This window comes from Schistocerca piceifrons, chromosome 3 (assembly GCF_021461385.2).
Source record: "Schistocerca piceifrons isolate TAMUIC-IGC-003096 chromosome 3, iqSchPice1.1, whole genome shotgun sequence".
NCBI classification, from domain to species: domain Eukaryota; kingdom Metazoa; phylum Arthropoda; class Insecta; order Orthoptera; family Acrididae; genus Schistocerca; species Schistocerca piceifrons.
In genome coordinates, this window is record NC_060140.1 from 783,879,785 (window position 1) to 783,899,039 (window position 19,255).

General features: G+C 39.5%; 1 protein-coding gene across 1 annotated transcript in view; it reads right to left on the reverse strand.

Moving 5' to 3' along the window:
• Positions 1–569: 569 nt before the first annotated feature.
• Positions 570–19,255, reverse strand: part of LOC124789062 — a 95,774-nt gene continuing 77,088 nt past the window's right edge. Inside the window, exon 3 of the mRNA XM_047256354.1 lies at positions 570–584. Coding sequence (XP_047112310.1) covers positions 570–584 — 15 coding nt within the window. The remainder of the gene's footprint in view (positions 585–19,255) is intronic.

Below are 19,255 nucleotides of genomic sequence, written 5' to 3' on the forward strand. Positions count from 1 at the left end.
GACTTTTATCCATTCTGAGAATACTTATTTCCCCGCCACCAAAAATCATGCAATTGTATGGGTCAAGGAACAGACGATCAGCTACATGTATAATGATGGCGACAAATCACGCCTTAATTTCTGGCGGTACTTACAAACCGCCCACAGTGAACTCGAACACCGACTGCGCTACCGCGCCTTCTTCGCCAATTACCTACATGCGATCTTTACGTCACCCCCGCTCAGTTGGATGGTGCCACAAACCGACAGCACTCCCGCCCCCCCCCCCCCCTGCTGACATCTGAGACCCCTGCGCTACTTTCTACATTGTAAACCACAGTGGAGTAGGCGCATGGACACGTGCCTCCTTTCTTTTATGCACTATACCAGAAAACACTAGTTTTTCCCTCACTCCACTGTATATTAATGCACACCTCTTAGCTTACATCAGTACAATTATAATTTTTTTGCTACACCTTGTTCATAAAAAAAAATTGCTCGCCTTGTACGAGTATAATGTCTTGTGTTATTTTCGCCGGAAGGATGGTATTTCTGTTGTATTTAAGTTTGTACCAATAAAGATCTTTTGTTCATTTACCCTGTTCCTGGTAAAACAAAAAAATAATTAAAATAATAAAATCAAACAAAAAAGTCGGTAGAGCACTTGCCCGCGAAAGGCAAAGGTCCCGAGTTCGAGTCTCGGTCCGGCACACAGTTTTAATCTTCCAGGAAATTTCAATGTAGTTCTATTGGAAATATTTGTCCACTTCGTCCATCCTGGAGATAACATGACGTCTAAGTCACAGTGACATATTTTATCATCTCCAGTGTGCGGAGAAATTCTGTTCGTAAGTTGTTAACGCTTGTGCGATTAGTTACTAAATTGCAACTATTAGCACAATTCCATATTCCAGCCGGTGCAGTAAAGGTAAATTTACTGTCTACTGCGCCCTTATTTTGACAATGTAAACATTTATCACTGTAACATAAATGTATAGCTTTCATTTGCGAATTTGTGGGTATTACACTATTTATAGCCGTAGACAATGTACCTCTACGAGAGGAATATACCTGTGTGAACATTTAGGCAAACGTTCTGACACGCAAATCTTCAATTTTTAGACTAGATCCCATCTATATGTTACTAATCTTTCAGCGTCCTCTAGATCTCGTCGACCTATAAGTTCTTACTTCGCCTTCCTCTTTTAAGTCCCAGTAATCAGTGAAGGGCGCCTGAAAATGCTTGAGTCTGTAATTTACTTTGTTCATGTAAATGTACGAGGAGGGGGTCGTTGGTTTCGGGTTATTACCGTTTTCATTGCACATGCTGTGTGAGAGTGTCATGAAATCACATGTTCCTGAGCAGTGTATTTTGGAAACACAACTATCGCTCCCAGGCTCTCCTGCGAGGGTCAGCGTATTTGAACTGGCACCTAAGTCCATCCACAGAATGCATCCCGTTGCCGCATTGGTACTTTTACTACTTTCTGAAGACAATGACATTATTCTGGGCAACTAGTATACTATCATTAGAGCGTATTCTGCAATTTAACGTTCTGCATCAGACATAAACCTCTGTATACATTTTACTGTAATAAAGTAACAATGTCCTTTTCCCAGCCTGCTTTGTCTAATTCCACTCTGTTCGTCAAGTATATCCCTACGGCCGCTTGCACTTCTCTATGTCAGCCTTCCATTTCAGAATGCCCGGAAAAAAATTCAGTGGACATTCCCATTTCTTTAGCGCCACAGTGATTAAATCGCACACATAATCGGCATATTATATGAAGACAATCTATCTGCACCCAATGAGTATTGTTCAATCAGCAGGAAGTATTTTAAAGTAATGGCAAATAACAACATCGGTTAGTAGCAGTCTTTTCCTGTAGGCTATTAGGACTCCGTTCACGATGCTGCCACTAACCATTACGCTTTATGTTGCAGCATTATTAATTTTGCTGACTGCTTTGTGAAATTGTTGTGAAAATCCGGTCTTCATGACTATTTGTAATAAATAACTATGCCCTCTCCAGTGACCTCATTGTCGCTGACCGTTAAATACTAATCTCTCTAACTTCATTCCTTCATATAACTGTCATTTCTGTGCTAGAATGTTTTGATTAAATCCAAGGCCATTGGTTCAACATTTATTCAGCTGATTCATAAAAAACTAGTTGTTTATCAGCTGTCGCCAGCTGTATGCACTACCGAACTCCCGGAAATTCAGCCGCCGAGCAACCACAACTTTGATGCAGGTCGGCTATCGTAACACCAGCCTCTTTTCACGAAGGTTAGAAAGAGACAACGTTGTGATATTGTTCGTCAAATTGTAATATTCGATCTGTAAAGATATTGCTGCAAAATGTAGCCACCGAAGTGTGCGATAATTAGCGTACATAAAACAGCCTAAATAGTAAAAAAGGTGTTGTAGTTCCTCCAAACTGTTTGAAGACCTTTATAAACACTTTTAATTACAATATCTGTCAGTTTATATTTACGATAACGTTTTCTAACCTGAGATCAGCTATTTCACACATATAAATCAGTGCCTTAGTGTTTGAAATAATGAACTAATGACTCATTGTGACATTTTCTTCCATTTATCTTTCTTATGGTGAAAGGGTAATGGACCGTGTCACCTTTATCCCCGTGTCTTGGAGTTTTACTTTTCCCTTTATGCTTTTCGCATTTCAATAAACAAGAGAACAACTTTGGAAAGATATCTTACTTCGACACTATGCTTCAAATAACTTACTAGCTTCTGCTAATTTTTGCGGTGGAATACAATGGTTGTTCAATTAAGTCCACTGTGCACAAGACACACCGTTGTTTACATATTGTTCCGTATCGCGCTTGCATACTGCATACTGGTGGTGAAGTATTTTATTAATCGACAGTTGCTGGAAGGTTTTATTTAGGAATGTATCAGTGGTATTCGTTCCAGGAAAAGAGTGTGGGTGGCATGAAACCATGTCAGTTCTGTTATGATTAGAGGTTTCTTAAAGTTCTCCTGAGCACAGATGCTTATCTGATTCCGCAGATAACAAAAACTCAGGGTAATTTGCAAGTGGACTGTCTATCACCACTTATTAACAGCACCTGACAACTGGCTCTAAGGATCACTTATGGTCCCTTTGGCACACTAACTATATGAATGTATGCCATTTGTGCTAAAGAATGTGGCAGCCTCGTTTCAGCACTTATTAGCCTGTTTTGTGAGGATCAGGCAATGTATGGTATATATGAATGACGTAACTGGCTTTGCAAAAAACCGAAAAAAGGTTCAAATGACTCTGAGCACTATGGGACTTAACTTCTGAGGTCATCAGTCGCCTAGAACTTAGAACTACTTAAACCTAACTAACCTAAGGACATCACACACATCCATGCCCTAGGCATGATTCGAACCTGCGACCGTAAGGGTCGCACGGTTCCAGACTGCAGCACCTAGAACCGCTCGGCCAACCCGGCCGGCTGCTTTGCAAAGGATATGGAACAACATATGAAAGTGTGAGGGTGCGTTTGATAAATTAAAAGAATTGTTGACAACTGATCATGTTTAATTTTTGGCAGACTCGGAAAAGGAATTAGTATTGTTAAGTGATGCAAGCAGTCCTTGGCTGTGTACTAATCCAAGAAGCGGATGTAGCAGAGTGTCTGGTAAGCTATGCCTCACATCAGTTATATGAAGTGAAGAAAAATTACAATGGAGAAAGAAATACTGAGCCTCGTAATGGCCTATTATACATTAAGTGGTATTATATGGTAGGAAATTTATACTAATGAGTAATCATGCAGCATGTTGCTGTTATAGGATCCATAAATCAGATTAATTTGTTGATCACTGAAGCTAAGCGAGTTCGATCATGAGGTAATAGATCTACCCTGAAAGAGCAATAGGAAAGCAAATCACTTCAGTCGGTTTTGTATTATGAAGAGTGGCTCACGCCACGGAAGGGTGGCGGAAGGTGCAAGCAGCTGAAGAAGACAGTAATCCATTTGCAGCACACCACAGTTCATAGTGTATGATGGAGTATTACGTAAGAAAACAAAACTCAGTCCTCATGTAGTGGTCCCAACGACATTGTATGAGACAGTATTTTAGACAGGCACATAATCACATGTTAGTGGACCAGGCAATAACATGGAATGATGTGTAGCCAAGCAGTATTGGTGATGAGACATGTTTACCAGAAAATCAGTTACTATGCTCAACTAAAGTAGTGTCACATAACCTAGAGTATTTTATCACGTGAGTTAATCACCAATGGCCTATAGTCCAACTGGGTCATCTTGCGTGAGAGACCAAATTAGTGACAGAGTGGCATTGACAAATGTTTCCCTCACATGAAACGATGTCCCATCAAGTACCACTACACACTGTCCGAAGTAATTTTTACGTCAGTTCATACAGGAACAACACTGAGAATGCACAGGAGTAATCATCTATAGAATGAAAAACTTCTGTACATCCCTGGAAATGTATTATACCTAAAAAAGTTCAACATCCCTGAGCCAAACGAAAGTACATCAACGCCACTTACAAATACGTTATATTATGGTGGCCTGAAGCTTCTCTCCCCCCCCCCCCCCCCACCACCACCCTCCCCCCACCCACGCCCTCCATCCCTTCTCCCAAGGTCCAAACTTGCCGCAGACACCTGCGGACCTGTGTACAATAAAAACCCATATTCTCTTCCATACACTAAGCCACTTAAGCAAAATTTCACCTCTTCACATGTTTTCGTTCGCTAATTTAACGATAAGTTATTGTTCTGCTACATGCCTTTCCATCTTACCCCACACTCGGTCTCGTTTCTAATGCCCTACTCTTCCACAGTTCGTACACGGTAGCTAACAGCATTATGTACGTTTCCTCACCTCCCACAATGGTAACCCCAGACGCCAGTGGAAAAAGTATCTCTATTATCACAGATTCGGGTCACTGTTTCTATGTTCTCCATCTCTGCTGCTGTTCCTATTATTCCAGCTAAGTCTTTGTGTAATTATGCCCGTCTTTACCTCGACAAAAACGTAGCAAACTCTCTCCCTTCCCACCCCATCCTCCCCAAAAAAATTATTTTCCAACGCATCCTGCAGATGGTGTCATAGATTTCCATCAGCTGATACACATTGACAATAAGCTTTCTGATTCCGTCTATGATATCTCGTTGGACTAATTCTTATTTGTAATAATAATTTTATTTGCTCCTGGTACAAATTGTAACCATTCATAATCCTCTAACACTGTACTAAGACCGCCCTCTATACTTCAATTTTTTGTGAGTTCCTTAACCCCTTTTCACATATGTTTTCATATGTCCTACCAAATATAGCTCTGACGCATGTAACATTTATCTTTGGCGAAACAAGAGCCCCTCAAATATTAATCTAACTACAAATAGCTGCGTTCATCTACTAAAAGTAGAGGACCATTGCTACGTATCCCTAGAAATCTCATGCAAGTAGATTAACTTAAATCATGTGCCATATGCAGTGTTACTCAATCCTGTCTAGTAACTAAGCCATAACTTGATGGATATTAATGACAAAGGGAAATCAAGACACGTTGCCCAAAATTTTTTCCTCCTGATAATATATTTTATGAAACTCACTGTACAATTAGCGATGAGCTACTGCCCTCTAACGTAATGGTGTGCATTTGATCGACATAGGACGATCATTCATACACAAAAAGCAAGACAACATGAAAATGCAGATAAACATCCACAAATATAGTAAATATGTATATATTAAAAAATGAACAAGAAATAGCGACTGAGAAATTTGGTATCTTTGCTGATAATTGCAATAATTAGATCACTATTGAAATAAACCAAACTACATCTTAAAACCAACTGATTTCTGAACAAAAGTGATTTTAATCTTTAATTCTAGAAGATACTGAAAAAATTCCGTTCAACGTTAAGTGCAGTTTCAATTATTTCAAATACAATGACCATCAGAAGGTAACTTATCGTTAGCAAAATCAGTGAGTTGAATATAAAATTCTTTACAGCAATAGTTCGCATGAGTTGAGCTTTTGTGTTATAAGTTAATCTTTACTTACCAGATGCTGTTGGTGAGTCGTCGACGTCTGCGTTTTTGACCCACAATCCTTGAGCATATAAGCCAGTAATTGTTGGCACCTTGCTGATCACCAGCAATGTTAGATGTTTGTAGAACTTCGTCATTTACTGCATCTACATGCACCGACGAAAATAAAACACGTTCACTCAACAATGCGTAACTTATCCCGACATCACAATGTCTGTTAGACTTTAGTACTCACAGTTCTAAATTTATGGTCTCCCATTCGATTACAGTTTGGCATATTTTATAGAATATATAACTACATCATCTGAAACAGCACCTCACGAATCTCGACTGAGCTATAACCGACCGATTTTCATTACTTTGACTGAAAATACTCCGATCCATTTCCCATAACTTCACTACGCCCATAAACTTCAAGTCAAATGGAACCAGGAATACTCCACCTTTCTTCAGTTTGGTTCAACATTTCATTCATACGTGTGAAAACTGTCAAACTGAAGAAAGGTAGAGTATTTCTGATTGCAGCTAACTTAAAATTTCCAGGTGTGATACATTTAAGGGAGACGGAACGGAATATTGTTAGATCGAGTAATGGAACAGGATCGGCTCTAGCTCAGTCGAGGTTCGAGAGGTGCTGTTTTGGATCATACAGCTATATTTTGTAATACCCTCCGATCCGTTATCACCACATATCACCTTGTTGTGATATGACAGTGTCGTTTTAGTGTTGTCCTGGCGAAATCTGTTAATTTTCGTATATAAGTACGAACGTAATTGGAAAGGGTAATTTGTTTTAATCAGTCTGTATTCACTGAGTTTAAAAAAATGATGAGAATGAATGTGTGCCTAGTTTCCAGACATGGAGATGTGAACAAGTGGTAGAAAAACAGGACCAGTGGTAGAAACACAATTAGCCATTAAATAGGAGCTAGGTGTCAAAAGAGAAGCAGATGGGAGGGGAGGATCAGAAATTATATTTGAATTGGTATTAGTGAAAGTGGAGGAGGGACAGAAAGAACTGAATGGGCTGATAAGATAACAGGAGGAAACGAAGAAGGACAGAAAAAATTGGAGGAGGGAATGAAAAGGGGTCAGAAGCAATTGGAGGAGAAAATGAAAGAATTGCAGAAGAAATAGGAGGAGAAAATGGAAGAATGGTAGAAATAATAAAGGAAGAACTAAATGGACTGGTAGAAACTGTTAGCAGAAACGTAAATGAGTGAAAAAAGGAGCTAGGTGAAACATTAGATCAGACATTTAAAGAGGTTAAATCTGGGAATTTGTGTTGAGATCTTATGGGACCTAACTACTCAGGTCATCGGTCCCTAAGCTTACGCACTACTTAGTTAATTTAAACAAACTTACGCTAGGGACGGCACAAACACCCATGCCCGAGGGAGGACTCGAACCTACAACGGGGTAGCCACGCGAACCGTGACAGGGCGCCAGAGACCGCTCGGCTACCCCGCGCGGCTAAGAGGTTAAATGTACAATGTTTGCAAGAGGAAATGGCTCAGAAAGTATTGGAAATGAAAAGGTAGAATACTTGGATAAAAATATTGAAACCAAAACCGTGGATGATGAACAAGAGATAGCTGAAGTAGAGCGTGATTGTAATCCGATTTTCCAGGCATTTATTGGGAAGAATGAGGCAGAAGCGGAATATATTAAAAATAAAATATCTGAAAATGAGAGATAGATGATGTAGAAGAGAGCATTGGGAACTAAAATATATTGGGGGCGTCTTCAGTAATGCAGGTACACACTGATGATAACACTGACGATATTGCTACAGACCCCACATACCGCGTCGTAGGAGGTGTTAGAAACGCCAGCGTTTTGCGCCCACAACATTGAGTTGTGTAGGCGAAAATGTGGATCGTGTCACTTACTGCCTTTCTCTAATTACCTGCATCAGTTACACTAGAAGCCACCCAGTTGGTATATGCTAAAGAATGAAAAATTCAAGAAAGAAAAGCTGCGAAGTGGGTCTCTAACCAGAATCCAAGGAATAATATAAGTCGACGAAACTCCGAGCCTATGCCACCTCCATTGCTTACTTGGTGAAGAAACCTGTCACTAAAATAGATAATTCAAGGCAAACAACGTCCGCCCAATCAGAAGCTACCACGTCCTTCTGTAATGGCACTTGTATGTGCAAAACCAAACGCAGTCTTGGTGTGCTCTAAGCACTTGCTGCGAAATAAGATGGTTGACAATAAGATAATCAAACAGTTTATTGTTGAAGTGCGCCATCCCTTTAGCATTTTAGGAGATTTTAGTACACATAGTGTCCTATGGGGATCTAGAACAACTTGCCCCCACAGGTAGGTCTCACACCAACTGAAACTATGACAAATGAAGACCAACGGTCAAGCTACTAATTTCAGCATCACTACAGCTTCGCCTATGGCTATAGAAATGTCGTTATGTCTGCTCGTTGGATGATGACCTTCATGAAAACGACCACTACCTTATCTGGATCCATATGCCAGATGGGGTAGTTCAGATAGGAGGCAGCTGAAATTGCTTTTCAGAGAGGCTAACTGGATGCCTTACAGCTAACTAGTTATTTTTCAGCAGTGTGAAAGTGTACAGGATTGGCTGGATCACATTACATCCGTGATTCACTAATCCGCTGAGGCATCTGTCCACAAGGCATTAGGAACTCTTAAACGGCAGTGTGTTCCTTGATGGACTGGTGAGTGTCAGTCTGTAACCAGGGACGGGACGCTGACAATGCGAAGGTCGAATGGGTGCCCTACACATGAGAACCTTACAGCCTCTCAAGTGACATCTACATCTACGTGATTACTCGGTTATTCACAATAACGTGCCTGGCAGAGGGGTCAATGAACCACCTTCAAGCTGTCTCTCTACCGTTCCACTATCGAACGGCACGCAGGAAAAACGAGCCTTTAAATTTTTCTGTGTAAGCCCTGATTTCTCTTATTTTATCGTGACGATCATTTCTCTCTATGTAGGTGGGTGGCAACAGATTGTTTTCGCAATCGGAGGAGAAAACTGGTGATTGAAATTTCATGAAAAGATACCGTCGCAACGAAAAACGACTTTGTTCCAATGATTGCCACTCCAATTCACGTGTCATGGCTGTGACACTACCTAACCTATTTTGCGACAATACAAAACGAGCTGCCATTCTTTGTACTTTTCCGATGTCATCCGTCAGTCCCACCTAATGCGGATCCTACACGGCACAACAGTACTCCAGAATAGGGCGGGACAAGCGTGGTGTAAGTAGTTCTTTAATAGACCTGTTGCACCTTCTAAATGTTCTGGCAATGAATCGCAGTCTCTGGTTTGCTCTAACCACAATATTGTGTACGTAATCGTTCCAATTTAGGTTATTTGTAATTGCAGTCCCTAAATCTTTAGCTGAATTTACAGCCTTCAGATTTGTGTGACTTACCGCGTAATGGAAATTTAGCTGATATCTTTTAGTACTCATGCGAATAACCTCACACTTTTCTTTATTCAGGGTCAATTGCCACTTTTTGCACCATACAGTTATCATATCTAGAGTCGTTTTGATTATCTGATGACATTAAAAGACGGTAAATGACAGCATCATCTGCAAACATTCTAAGACGGCTACTCAGATTGTCTCCTATGTCGTTAATATAGATCAGGAACAATAGAGGGCCTATAACACTTCCTTGGTGAACGCCGGATATTACTTCGGTTTTACTCGATGACTTTCCGTCTATTACTACGAACTGTGACCTTTCTGACAGGAAATTACGAATCCAGTAGCGCAACTGAGGCGATATTCCGTAGGCACGCAGTTTGGTTAGAAGACGCTTGTGAGGATCGGTGTCGAAGCGAAAGCCGAGGATAATAATTCAAGAGGATAAGAAGAGGTCTTGGGAAGAGTTCCTAAGCTCCATCAATAGATCCTCACCTGAAAGTAATGTATGGGAAGCCATTGGGAGGTCCACAGCTCGTGGTCGTGCGGTAGCGTTCTTGCTTCCCGCACCCGGGTTCCCGGGTTCGATTCCCGGCGGGGTCAGGGATTTTCTCTGCCTCGTGATGACTGGGTGTTGTGTGATGTCCTTAGGTTAGTTCGGTTTAAGTAGTTCTAAGTTCTAGGGGACTGATGACCATAGATGTTAAGTTCCATAGTGCTCAGAGCCATTTGAACCATTGGGAGGATTTTCAGAGGAAACTCACGACCGCCAAAACAATTGTACAAGAACAGGTGTCCCTCCTAGCATTCCCTGGACATTCGCTCAACCTTATAAAAAGACTATGTCCAATACTGGTGACACTAGTTTTCCGCCATTATCGAGCGACAGAGGAGTAGGTGGATGCGATTTCCATCAACGTGGAGGAATATAACCGTTCTTTCGCTAACTACAGAAGTTGCTTCCTGCGTTGTCCATAGCTTGCGACACTGTGCTAAATCATGACCTGATAGCATACAGCATGTTAAAGCTGTTGAACCAGACCTCGATGGGGCCCTCCTCCTACAGTTTTTTCATAAAAGTGGATGGAAGCTACTTCAGTATCAGTTTTAACACCACAGAAGAATCATACGAACCACGGTTGTAGTGTGAATATGACGACCTACATACGTAAGACACTGGAGCGGATGGCTAACAGGAACCCAGCGTGGCTACTCAAAATAAAGTCACCACTACATCGAGCTTAGTGCAGGTTCACGTCATATCACATGCCACTATACTTCCTGACCCTACCAAATGCAGTGACTCAACAAGATTTTCTGTACAAAGTTCCCTTGTCGGTTAATTCTTCGGGTAGGAAAGTTCTACGCTACTATCAGGAGGCGCAGTGTTTTGTTGCAGTTCTACGAGTACAGTTTCTGTAGACGTTCTGACACTCCAATCGCTTCACGTCCGTCAGATATCAGCAAAAACATCCTGTGACTGTGTTAGCACCACTAGAATAATTTCTTTGGGGTTAGGTGTGGACCCTAATTCTGTGACAGAGCACATCGGTGTTTAGCTGTACTATATTTGTTTTATTCCTATATTGTTTTTAAAGAACCACACGGGTTTACATAGACTGTGACATGACAATTTCAGGACAGTTGTCAAGATAACGCATAACATCCTCTTTAGCAGAATGAACACTTAGCACAACAATATCAAATTTAGATAGAAGGTTCTCTACAAGATTTTTCCTACTTCTAGACAGTGGAGTTGGACAATATTACGATAAATTTTCTGATTCTGGTTCTAAGGTCGGTACTCGTTAGGATGACAATCAAGTCTATGAAGGGTGGTTAGTTTTTGTGACAAGATGAGCAAAAGATTACTCAAGGTTGCTCGAGTTCCTAGTGGACACAAGCCCGTGATACAACAATTTTACGCCTCTGCGAACGGCATTTACATTTATCTGTGATGGGCTGTCAGCTGCATGGCTGCTCTCGCCATCTGAAAATCCTATAAAAAGCTAATCAAAATTTCAACTGATATTATCAGCTAAAACAGTCTTATGTTTCTCTTTAGGCGAGAAAATATGCACTAATCCCTAGTCTGGAAAATGTGGCGATATACGTGTATAGATGGAGCAGCGTGTATACTTCAATGCCCTCTCACTTCTCGCACGAACAGTTAACTACGTGGCTTTATCGTTTCTCGACTATTGGAGCTCAACGACTCTTCAGTTAATTACCAGCTGAGTGTCAGCCAAAGTGAATACAGTGTTCAAACAAAAATTCCTCTTTCGGCGTCGTACAGAGGGTGATGCGCCCTGTTCCACACTTGGCACTGGTTCAGAGGAGAGTCCTCGAAGTTTTCGGTATTTTGTTTTCCGTAGCAAACTGTCCCAGACCTGTGTCCTTCCTTGCTTCACGTCACGGCTTTTTCAGACCAATGGGAGCGTTCCTTTCATCTTGTGGAAACGGCCGCTGCCAATCGCAAAGGGCCTACCTTTAAACTGTGTCGAAATATCGCTCCTTTTACTCCATCCAGATTTATTTCAGCCAATCGGACATTTTGTGACCGCTCCTGACGGCTACAAGCTACACGCGTACATCATAAGCATACCACGGGTCTTTCACAGAATCAACAGCGTCGCTGGTCAGTTTGTATCCATCTGGGAATTCCCCAAGGCAGTTTTCTAAAGAATTTCTCCGTCCCTGGCAGTGCTTGGCCGCAACCTGCTCCCTTCGCTGTATCGTCCAGAGCGTTCGTTGTCTCTCTCGCTGTGGGTCACCAACCCCTGTTAGAGGCGTTCCATTGTATGCAGGCCGTGACAGCGCAAATCGCGTCTGCCCCCAAACTAAAACGTTTCTTCCAGGAGCTTTTTTTCACCTTTTCCTCATTGACATGCTGGATTTGTGTTTGGTGTGTTAATACTGATGAATCAAGTGTAATCCCTTTTGGCATTACCCACTGTGCTTTTTGGTAGGTAAAGTTGCTCACTGCCACCGAAGTATGTCAGCAGACATATTCTTCTACTTGTTACAACGTGTAAAATCTCTTGTAAGATGCGAAATTAACGTTCATTCAACCTGCCACCTTACAACATCTCCCCAGTTTCTACAGTCCATCCTGTCAGATTGGTATTTTAGGTAAAGTGTAGGGAATGTCCTATCTAAACATTTTAATCTGGAAAATGACATCGCTGAACACAGTGCAACGGTGTTCGCCATTGTGCTAAACACTATATTTCCATGGTAAGCAGTCCCATGGTGTTCCTTGTTTGCGAACGACTTCTTCGCCTTGTGTGCATCATACAACCTTGCAACAGTCACTCAACAGCTGCATACGGCGATCAGGTGATTGTAGGAATGGGCAAACACCACAGATTTCATGTCCTCGTTGGAGAAAAAATTGGTGTTCTCTGTAAGTCCTCTCTTTCGCTTTTTCATCTACATGTTTTAAAACTGAGGAAAACTGTACTCACTTTTAAGGAAAATGTGGAATATCAGGGCTTCACTTATGATAAACGACTAACGGTGCTGTCTCACTTTAAACAAATGATATTACAATGCCTCAAGGCCTTAAACATTCTCAAATGTGTCATTCGTAGGTCCTGGGGAGCCAACAGAATACATCTGATCCTACTTTATAAAGATTTCATGCGACTCTGGCTTGAATACGAGGTCGGATTTATAGATAAGCAAGACCTTGTTACGTTCTTTAAAAAATATATTTTGTGTAACTTTCTTTAATATAAATAACTTTGTGTTATCCAAATTTATTGTACTATGTGTTGAGTTGTTGAGCATATGGTATGCTTAATCAGTTTTACTGTAATCCAAAGAAAAATTAAAAAACCTAATCTGGAAAACCAGCATGTGATGACCATAATGAAATCCATCTTTCTGAAATTTACACAGTCTCGTGAGCACCGCGTTCTATGGCCCTGTGGAATAAACTGATAAAACTCCTTATGCAAATAAACAATGAAATACATTTTCCTTCATTCTTGAGTCGCAACAGGTGTAATCTAGATAGTCTGTTCTCTCCACAGTAAGCACAAAAATATTCAATCTTGGTACAGCGAAGTGCAATGCTGGCCCTAGAATGTCTACATGCAAATAATGTCAGTAGATTAGTTGATAAATAAATAACCTTGCAAATGTCCAGTGATAATTTTGAATATTGGCAGAGCTGTGCAATGCTCCCCACTTTGAAACTGTTACAAACATTAATACTTTTCTGATTCCGGCACATTATTATTTTTTTGACTCTGATTGAAAAACTATTTCTTTTAAAAAATACTCACTGGATTTAAACAAACAAATCGTGGAAGAGGATGAGGTACTGTTAATGGGATATTCTAACAGCGAATGCTTCAGCTCAAAAATTGTATTCAAAATAAAGTTTCTCCTTCACAATATCTAATATGAAATATTTTACATTAACTTCAAAATTAGTGAACTTTCAATTGTTCTACAATTCTCACTTACTGACATAATTAAAATACTTGGATTGCTACATGAGAAAAAGTCTGACATCGTTTGGCAACATAGATTCCAAAAGTTAACTTCTCTGTATCAGGACTACAAAACACGCAAAATATTACATTCAGGTGTACCCAATCAACCTATACATTAAATCTGATGACAAATACTTGGTTTCTACATTGAAGGGACGATAGTGTTAAATTAGCGAAAGCCACTTGCGTTGCTACAGACTTAAAACTAAATATACAAAATTTCATTGCCTTACAAAACTGTATTATGCTGCGTCCATATGCCAACAGCTAAATTCTAACAGCTACCCACTAACTTAAAGTCTTACATCCTACCTTTAACAGAGTGCAATGGCAACTGCTACTGCACTCTGCGTAACCCTACTTACAGTCAATTCTGTCACCCAGGCAACATCTTTGGTTTACCGATGTCAAAGATATAATCTCTTCTACATGCGATATCAATTACATGTCATTTTTCATGAAATATATTACAAAATCGGGCTCCACATACAAGTGGATCCCTCACATTAGCGTCCAGCAGGGTTTGTTAAATTTGCAATATTGTTTAAATTGACACCGAACGTAGGGTAATATTTTTTACATCAGAATTTACGATGTGAATAATAGTTATTATATAATAATTAGAGTATAATCCTAAACACAGTAGAAATCATTGCGCTCTTGAGCAAGCAGGTGCTCTGGTGCATAAGTAGTAAATTTAAAGTCTGGTCTTCTCATACAAAACATTCGAAATTCATGCTGCTAGAAGATGCATGACATTAGTGAAACTAAGAGTAAAATATATCCCTAGTTGTCAAAAAAATGATGGGAAAATGGTTAAGGAAAAGGTGGTGTATGGCTAAAGCTTATAACCATGTAGACATCGCTGCATTATTAAGTCCAATTCCTTGCAGTCTCAGCATTAACCATAGTAGGTTGGTCCATGTCCAAGAATAACTAAACTGGTTACCATAGTTACATTCCTGTACAAAGGTACAGTTGGTACCTGGCACCATATTTACCAACACCCAAAGTTGGTTGTTCTCAGTATATCAGTATTGTGATGATCATCATCATCACTACATTTGTAATTGAACATTATTCATTGATCCATATTGTGCATAGCCGCACTGAAGTATTAAGGTTGATATCCAATATCTCCAATGCCATGAGCAAAGAGAGGAAGTAGGATGATGGAAGGTGGGTAGCAGTAAGACAAGTAATGTAGTGGAACATATCGTAATAAATGCAGCCTATAATGAGTGTTGCAACATGAAAACTTCTAAGAAATGTGGGAACAGTGACCAGTAAAGATGCAATATCCCAATAAAATCATAAACTGGATTAAGCCAGAGTGCTGTACATTACGACATGTCAGTTCTATGCAATGTAATGAGAAGTGTGACAACAGTCTGCCTATAAGTGTAATAATTCTCAGGAAATGTGACATCAGTCGGTCTGTGAGTATATCAATGCTAGCATACATAGTAAATAAACAAGACATAAATCTTTAAGCAAACAAGGCAACAAAATATTATTGGTAATGGATAATCCTTCATAATGACATACAACGGCCTATATACGTAACATAATGCATGTAGCAGTGGTTAGATGTATTAGAAAAATAGTGAGATGGTTACAAACTCATTTTACATAGTAAACATCCCGAAAAAATATTTAAGAAGGTAATAAGAAATACTCATGTTATGGCTCCATGTGGCCATTATATCAAGTATACAGATTAATGGAAGGTCATAAGTTGGCTACAAATGGCCAGTATAGAGCATGCAAGTGTACATAGCTACCTAAAATTGTAGTGTAAATTTAAAGTTGCTGGGTCTCAAATGGCCATTTGACGTAAATGCTTACACAAACTCCTCATAAAATGTCATGAAAATTAGAATGCTGGTTCTCAGTGGCCTTGTTTTGCAATCTTGTGACAAAATTACTTAAGAAAACCTAACAGTAAAATCAAGAACTCAATGACTCCTTGGAATACATGACAATCTTAATAACTAAAACAACTATACAGAAAATATCAATCAGAGACTCCAAGTAACCTTCCTATACACATAAATTCTGGTCTTAACAAATATAAAATGATTGGCCCTCCAAGTGGCCTAGTACGTGAATGTATGCAAATCTTAATATCTAAATCGGTTGAAAAGAAAGTGTCAACCAGACGCGCTAGGTTGCTTTCCCACTTACTCGGCATGGCTTTCTTCAAGAACAAAGTGCATAAATAGCAATCTTATTTAAATGTATGGTTCTGTATGGCCTTTAGGAGTACATATTACGCAAATAGAGTCGTAGAATTGAAGTATTTTATCATGTAGGTAAAGAAACAATATTTATAGGTTGTCTAGCACCCTCACGGCTTCATAAAACTAACTATATAAGTGACCTATACTCTGGCAATGCCTGTATCTACAGGGAAGAATAAGGGAATGATTGATAAGGGCAGTGCACTTTATCTGTAAAGAAAAAGATTAACAGTCAATCGTCATTCGTCTTATGTCAAGAACCGCTATGTTGGCCATAGCATAAAAGCAGGAGTTCTAAGACCAATGTACTTAAGTGACTAGGTGTGTGTGTGGTGGTCTTCAGTCCTGAGACTGGTTTGATGCAGCTCTCCATGCTACTCTATCATGTGCAAGTTTCTTTATCTCCCAGTACCTACTGCAGCCTACATCCTTCTGAATCTGCTTAGTTTATTCATCTCTTGGTTTCCCTCTACGATTTTTACCCTCCACGCCGCCCTCCAGTACCAAATTGGTGATCCCTTAATGCCTGAGAACATGTCCTACCAACCGATCCCTTCTTCTAGTCAAGTTGTGCCACAAACTCCTCTTCTCCCCAATTCTATTCAATACCTCCTCATTAGTTATGTGATCCACCCATCTAATCTTCAGCATTCTTCTATAGCACCGCATTTTGAAAGCTTCTATTCTCTTCTTGTCCAAACTATTTATTGTCCTTGTTTCACTTCCATACATGGCTACACTCCATACAAATACTTTCAGAAATTACTTCCAGACACTTAAATCTATACTCGATGTTAACAAATTTCTCTTCTTCAGAAACGCTTTCCTTGCCATTGCCAGTCTACATTTTATATCCTCTCTACTTCGACCATCGTCATTTAATTTGGTCCCCAAATAGCAAAACTCCTTTACTAATTCCCTCAGCATCACCCGACTTAATTCGACTACATTCCTTTATCCTCGTTTTACATTTGTTGATGTTCATCTTGTATCCTCCTTTCAAGACACTGTCCATTCCGTTCAACTGCTGTTCGAAGATCTTTGCTGTCTCTGACAGAATTACAATGTCATCGGCGAACATAAAAGTTTTTATTTCTTCTCCATAGATTTTAATACCTACATTGAATTTTTCTTTTGTTTCCTTTACTGCTTACTCAGTATACAGATTGAATAAGATTGGGGAGAGGCTACAACCTCTTAGGTAAATGTAACATATTACAGGAAATGAAGACATAAAAAATGCAAACATGAGAGTGAACTGCAGAAATATTGGATTCTGTAAATGAGATTTAGAACCCGGAAACAAAAAAAAAAAAAAAAAAAAAAAAAGCAGTCATACATCCTAACAAAAGAAGGCAGTATCATAACCAATGTCATAAGATATGGTGAAAAACAATTTCAGGTGTAAAGCTTCTGTGACAGTCCCCCATAAACACCTCCAATTATTTGGCTCAAGGCAAGACAGATTTTCTTAGGAAAAACACAACTTACGCAAAATATATATTGACATCATAGAATATCATTAAGTAAGAATCATCAATATGTCAGTATAATACTTAATATTGGAGTGCAGCTCATGGCATGAACACTTGTTAAACATAAACATTCCATCATTATTCCAAAATTGGCGCAGCTCAGTGTATGAACACTCATTAAATAATACTCTTATACCGTGCGACCGCTACGGTCGCGGGTTCGAATCCTGCCTCGGGCTTGGATGTGTGTGATGTCCTTAGGTTAGTTAGGTTTAAGTAGTTCTAAGTTCTAGGGGACTGATGACCTCAGCAGTTAAGTCCCATAGTGCTCAGAGCCAATAATCTTATACCTAACACAAAATGCGAAAAAATCCTTAACCGCAAATCTTTACAGGCAATCTGCCTAATTTACCCAGTATACTAAGAGGAAAATGTCTACAGAAGGTCTGCCAGGAAACAATGCGACAAGTGTCAACGGTGTTTCATTCCATATAAGTTGCTTATGTCATGTTTTCTTATGTACTGCTTTTCCTGCACTTTCATATGCATCTATTTACGAGCATAATGTCTCGTTTAGATTCAGTGAGACTTTGGTAGATTGATTCTACAAAATATGCAAAATGGAAGAGTCATGTTATGGACATGTATTCTTAAATCTACATAGGTAAAAGCAAGGAAACTTGTGACATCATCAAGTATAAGAGAGATAGCAAATTAGAACACAAGACTGGGCATAAATGAAACATAGAAACATTACAAAGTACAATGTGTGACTAATCTTACAAAAAATTAAATAATAATTCATCTGACAATTGCATAAATGTCAGGTGTAATACTATTTTTCCTAGGGTGTGCAATAATGGCAAAATGGAGTGGCATAACATCATAAAAATGGCACATTTAATGGTTTAAGTAAAGACAAAATTGCATCAGATCTAAATGAACATAAGATATATAGAGGCTCTATAGAAAAAGGACACAAATTGTTATTATATAAAAATAATGTTTGAGTTACAGTTAGCAGTAGTCAGACCACCCAAGGTATGTGATCCGCTAGACACATGTTAAAATAAATGTTGTCTCTTTCAGTTGTTATTTTCATGTACACCCATATGAAAACAGAAAAATATGCAAGGCCTCAACTTATGGTAAGAGAACCGACCTGCAAAATTCTCTCTGCCGGGCACGTCGACACCCAATAAAATGCTGAATAATCAACGAAACGTGAAAACAAGGTACCAACAGAATTTGTGTAAGCATGGGAAATGTATCACGTAAAAAAGATGTGTGTCGAGTCATATTAAGTACACTCATACGTAAATCGGAATAAGTATGTATGAAAGCCAGCAGTATAAATATTGGCAGTTAGCAGAGTTCCTGCAAAATAGGAAAAAAGATTCGTACAAAGCTAAAAGGCGAAAAATTAAATAGATGTGGTATGTGATCATTAAAATTCTAACGAGATACGTGAAATGAACCAAAGTTCAGTTTATTCCATAAATTGCTTGACGTATCTGATATGATGACTGCCTCGCTATTTTCTCGTTCGTAAAGTTTCAATGTGAACCA